This window comes from Frankliniella occidentalis, unplaced genomic scaffold, assembly GCF_000697945.3.
Source record: "Frankliniella occidentalis isolate FOCC.00 unplaced genomic scaffold, Focc_3.1 Scaffold5, whole genome shotgun sequence".
In the NCBI taxonomy this organism is placed as follows: domain Eukaryota; kingdom Metazoa; phylum Arthropoda; class Insecta; order Thysanoptera; family Thripidae; genus Frankliniella; species Frankliniella occidentalis.
Window position 1 is genome coordinate 2574065 of NW_026267135.1, and position 5762 is coordinate 2579826.

The 5762-nt window shown below is 53.6% G+C and overlaps 1 protein-coding gene across 1 annotated transcript in view; it reads left to right on the plus strand.

The window, feature by feature from the left end:
• LOC113210158 (uncharacterized) overlaps positions 1-5762 on the plus strand; it is a gene marked incomplete in the record, with an annotated part of 170058 nt that overhangs the window by 31708 nt on the left and 132588 nt on the right. Inside the window, 1 exon segment of the mRNA XM_052269577.1 lies at positions 3798-4187. Within this exon segment, the coding sequence (XP_052125537.1) occupies positions 3798-4187 (390 nt within the window).

Consider the following 5762-nt stretch of genomic DNA (forward strand, 5'->3'; position numbering starts at 1 on the left):
CCCCACTGCCACGGTTCAGTTTATGACCCTGCCGTGTTTGGGGCCGTAGAGCTGTTGAAATCGATATTGTGCACAGTCAACACCTCCTCCTCGACAGTACACAGCGGTAGTAGTACCCGGCCCGGCCATACCGTGAGAGAGAGGAGACGGACTGGAATGGAAATGTCTTCGGGGAGATCACCTCGCCCTAACCCACCCCGATATCCCTACCGCTCTCCACCTTTTGCGGGGTGGGCTTTGTGGTGGTGTTGGGTTTGAGGCGGCGGCGGCGGCGGCCCCCAAATGCCTTCCTTTCCCCGCCATTACCTTTTTTGTGCCCTCATCAAATTTTCTGCTTCCCCGTCGGCCAAAGCGGGTGAGGCGAGCATAGTGTCTTCCGCGAAAGAGAGTGTGTATAGTAGAAGACTGTTCTCCTATCTCCTCTCTTGCGCCCCCGTTCTTCCTCCTTATTTGCCCGAAGATTCTCGTTTTCCGGCCGAGTCGGTATTTATGTGCGTGGTGTTGCTAATTTACCCTCGCGGATGGTATTGTGATCTTCATACATTACACCCCCCCCTCCTCCCTCCCGTGTGTGTGTGTGTGTGGGGGGGGCTCGCGTGGGGTGGCTGCAATGGCTCCCTAGTGGCGGCCCCACCCCACTACCTCCTCCCGCCGCCCCAGCGACCCTTCTTCCCCCGAGAGTCCATGCGGGGACCGCCGCCGCCGGGCGGCCGCGGAGCTGCTCAAAAGAGATTGGGGGCCTCCCCCCTGAATACCTCCCTCTTCACCACCGACCTTGCAAAATTCGCAGGTTTTCGAGATTCTTTTTCGCAAAACTTCGTACTATTGCCAGTAAAACTGAAAATAAATTGAACTTTTCAGGAAAAAAATTGAGAGATTTTACAAAAAATATCTTGACTATCTTCTCGAGGGGATATTTTTCTGCAAAAGTAAAATACTTGTTTGAAGTGCGTGTGGTTCCGTGTTCCGCGGCATGCGGCATGTGAAATTCCCCTCATTTGCCCCTTCTTTTTTTTTGCGCCGTGCTGTGACTGCAACTTTTCACTCTATCGCCGTGGCCTCTGTGTTATTCGCCTCCCGTGGCTCTCGCCCCCCCTGCCGCCACGCCCCGCCAACTCTGCCCGCTGCCCCATCGGCCGTCTGTCTCGAAACTTCTTGCACGGGGGAGGAGGCCAAGCCCATGAGCCTTGTAGCGCGGGGCGGTGGGCGCCGTGGGGAGGGAGCGGGACGGGGAGGTAACCCACAGTAACAAATGTACGGAGGGTTCTACCGCCGCCTCCCTCTCGCTATGCCAACCGCTCTCTCCCCTCGCTCTCCCCCCTCCCGCCTCTCTCTCCCGTGCTGTTTTGGAAGCTGGGTACTGCCAGCCTTTCCCAGCCTCTTGTTATTTATTCGCTTCTTTATGAAAGCGGAGCAGTAGTAGGGGTTGTTTGGTGGTGTTTTTGTAGATGTGATTAAAAACGTGGCCGACGTTTGCGCTCGCTGCAGTCGTGTCTTTGTTCATGTTTCCGAGGTTTGATGATTGTGTTTGCCCTCCCATTCGACATCACTCACTGAGTATCTTTTTATTAAAAAATCGAGCCTATCATAGTAATATTTTGTGTGAAGACATGTGGGGATGGAGTCGTGATGTCTGTTGTTAATTCTGTTCCAGGCCATGCTGAAGACTGATGTGATGCCCGCCACAGGAGCGACTACTATATCAGGTGTCGTTTTTGTTTGTTTGCAGAATGCTGAGGCGGGTCTCCACCAGCTTGCTTGTGGCGCTACTACGCGGCGCCACCGTGCCCTGGCTTGCTCTCACCCCCTGCAGTCTATTATCTCCATCCTAGTTCCGCCCCTATTTGTTCGACTGGACGCTTCCAGCACCAAATCGCTTGCCTTTTGCCTCATTGAAGCTGCGTGTTTAGTGCACAGAGTGGGTGGCAGGGTTGAAAGTTTTTGTTGTGAGCGCCTTATGCAACTTTAATTAACGGCACTGTATGTCGTAGCTGTCCAGAGTTCAAAGATGCGTATGCAATCGTCCAATGCCTAAGCTTGTTCTTATTGATAACTCTTATCGTGTTTCTTACTTTTAAATTCAAATGCTAAAGAACCTCGCTGTTAGTCTCGCAGTAAACGAGTCATTCTAGTGCTGTGCTCAATCTCACAAAAACTTTCAACTGTTAACAATGTTTTGGGTTAAGTACAGCTTGCCGATGGCGTTGAAGCACAGGACGTATTGTCTATGTCCTGATGGCAACGCCATCTAAAGCGATTTGTACGTTACCCTTCGCATTTTTGTTCACTAAATGTGCCGAACCGAAAAAATAATCGAAATTGCGGGAAGCAAGCCTCTTTTGGTGGTGCTTTCTTTACTCTGCAAACTCATCAAGTGTGTAAACACCCTACGATTCTAGACTGTCACTAAAATGTCAGTGAGTTTTGCACAATTGTTGGAGTGAATACGCACTAGATGTTTGCTGAACAGCTTATACCTTTTCGGGATTTGAGTTAACTTCCTTTGGAAACTGCTGCACTATCTGTTCACGGCTGAGCTTTGGAAACTCTTTCCTTTTCTTTGAGGCTTCACCTGAAGGCCAGGTTTAAATTCAGGAGTGGAAATGTGGGTACCGAAGAGAAGGGTCCAGGCAGAAGGTTTTCATTAAATATTTTTTGATAGTCCTGTCTTGCAACGCAGTGACTGCTTCTCTCTAACCCATTGGAATCATGCTCCAGATATGAGGTAGGAAGAGACAGCTTTTCGCTGTCTATCGAGGCAGAGGTTACGCGTATGGCCTCTCTGTCAGGTCTTCTCGTTCGCCTGGCCACAATTCGACTCCCTCACGAAGCCTCCGTAGCCTTGACGAGTGACCGGACGCGTGTGCGTGTGAACGTGCGCTGGCAACGGATTGAGCGAGCGAACACCCTCCACACCAAATGTGTTTACGTGTCAAACACTCGAGAGCTGCGTTGCACTTCGCTGGCGTGGGGCACCCCATGCGTGCAGGTTGGACGCACCTGCTGATGGCGTTTGGTACGGACAGCACTATCTTGTAGAGGTTCCCATACCGTTGGTGGCGCTCGTTACCTCGGGAGGTGGTGCTATTTGGTGCAGAAAGCCCCTCTGCCCGCCCGGCAGTAGGCCTTAGACCCTCTTATCGCTCTAGCCCAATCCCCTTATCTATATAACTTAGACGAATAAAGATAATAATAACCCTTAAAATTGACAAGCTTTCCGGGAAGGTGGCTCTTCGAACAGCGGCGCGCCCACTGCGGGGGCTCTGCCCACAGCATTCCTCGTGGACCCCGCCGTACACTTTAGCTACGTCCATGTGGCTGGTGAAGGGAGACGGTGACGCGATACGCGAACGCATCCGGAACAGCCGAACCACGTACTTGTCAAATTGCATCAAAACGACATCTTTTCGATGTCACCTTGATCGTTTTGAAATGGTTTCGATACCGTTTCGATGTCACATTAATCATTTCGACATCGTTTAAATATCGTTTCGATGCGACTTTATCGTTGTGAAATCGTGTTAATATTGTTTCGATGTCACTTCGATCGTTTCGACATCGTTTCGATGCCTCGTTGATCGTTTCGACATAGTTTCGATAAATCTATTTCTTACTAAGTCGGTCTGCTCCGCCCACGTGCGCGTCCAGCGCTGCTCCCCCCTCAGGCGCCGCCCACCAGTGGCGCCCGCCGCTGGTCGAAGAGCGCCCCCATTCTCCCCCCATCCCACTCGGCCCCCGCCCTCTGCACAGGCGCCCCTTTGGCTGACGTCCACCCCCTCGTTCTCTTGTTCTCTCAGAGGTCCCGGTGGCTGAGTCGGAGCTCGTTCGGACAGGGGGCCATCGTTTCGCCATCGTTTCCCCGACACACTGAAAAGCTGGCGAGCGGCGGCGCGCTGAGCGTGTTCGCGGAGCCCCCGCTGCCCCCGTCCCCGCAGCCCGCCGCGGCCGCCGCGCCCCCAGCCGGCCCGGGAGGCCCCGCCCCGCAGCAGGCCCAGCCCGCCATGGCAATGGTGAACATGAACAGCCTACTCAACGGCAAGGACTCGCGCTGGCTTCAGCTGGAGGTGTGCCGCGAGTTCCAGCGGAACAAGTGCTCGCGCCCGGACACCGAGTGCAAGTTCGCCCATCCGCCCGCCAACGTCGAGGTGCAGAATGGACGCGTCACCGCCTGCTACGACAGCATCAAGGTGAGAACCTCGTTGTTTTGTTTTGCCGAGCCCTCTGGGTTTTATTACGTTTTGCACAACAAAGAAAAATGAGAAAAGATCCAGGGAAAATTAGGAAAATACAAGGAAAAATTATAGAAATCTAGGAAAAATAGAAAAAGTCAAGGGAAAGTAGAAAAATGAATGGAAATAAAATTAGAAATAATAACGATAAGAAAACGCGGGAAAATCAGTGTACTCTTGAATTTATAGTGCTCGGGCTGCCCACCTCGGAAAGAAGGGGAACGGGAAGGGGTCTGCTCGGACCTCGCTGCGCGCGCGCGCGCGCGTGTCCACGCAATCAGCCCCGGTCTCGTGTTTAAGTATCAAACGCCGTTCGTGATCGCGCATGGCGTCTTCGGCATTGCCGTATAGCCTCGGAGCAGCTCCGAGCAGCGGAAGTCAAGACCACGTCCCGTGCATGAGGATGAGGTGGTTAAGTAAGGTTTTCGGTTCGGGGAGCAGTGGTAGAAGAGGGGTCGGGTCAGATGGACCCCCTTCTCCTCTCCCGTTCGCTCGCTCCTTTCACCCCCATGCCGCTGCTCCTCTGGGGGTGTATTTCATTTGGATGGGACAGGAATTTGCGTGAGCACGCGGTCCCCTCTCTTCCTACAGCCCCTGAAGGAGACTGGGTAGAGAGAGAGAGCGCGTGAGCGTAGGCGAGGAGGAAGAGCATTAAATTTTAATTTGGGGCAATTCCGTAACAAGTTTAAGGGAAGGAGGGTACTGGGGGAGGAAAGGGCGAGTGAGTGCGAAATAATTCAACGTGATACAATTTAAAGGAAGTGTGTGTGCTCCAGCGTTGATTTATCGCTTCCCCGCATTATAATTACTCTGGCGTCCCCTTTCGCCCGAATAGGTGGATGGAGGATTCTTTTCTTCATCTTCCCTCACCTCAGGAAAGGTTTATAGCAGGGTATGCCTCTTCTAGATCCAATCTCCGACCTTTTGCCCGCACGGTGTGCAAAACATTACGTTCAGCGTGAGGTAAAATACTGGGAGAAATGGAATGGGTTGATGTTGTAGCGATTTTGAAACGACGAGGACACTCGTGTGGTCATCCGTATTGGTGGTGATGATGTTACTGTACTTACGGGCCCGGTTGGCAGTGAGTGAGCCGTTGCCTTGGTGCAGCTGGAGCGAGGCGAGGCCGTGGTGGCGGCGGCGGTGGTGCTCTTTGGGGTCATCATGACTGTGATGCAATAATGAGGGCTACATCCACCACCACCACCACCACCACCCCCGCCACCCTCACGCCTGCCCTCCCCACCACCCTTGGCCTCTTGTCAACACTTGGCCTCTTCATTCCCTCCTGCACTGGGCCGCGCGCCGTGCTGCTGCAGGAGGAGGAGGTAGAGGGTGGTGGGGGGGACGGCAGAGGGGATGCAACACGGGGCAGCGCAGCAGCAGCAAGCGCGCCACGCTCCGCCACCCCACGGCAAACTTTGTGCTTATCGTATCAATCCCCCCCCCTCCCTCCTCTCTCTGTCCTGCTTCTTCTCACTTTCTACATCTCCCCCTTGCCCCCCCCTCTCCTCTCTCTCTCTCCAGCAAGAC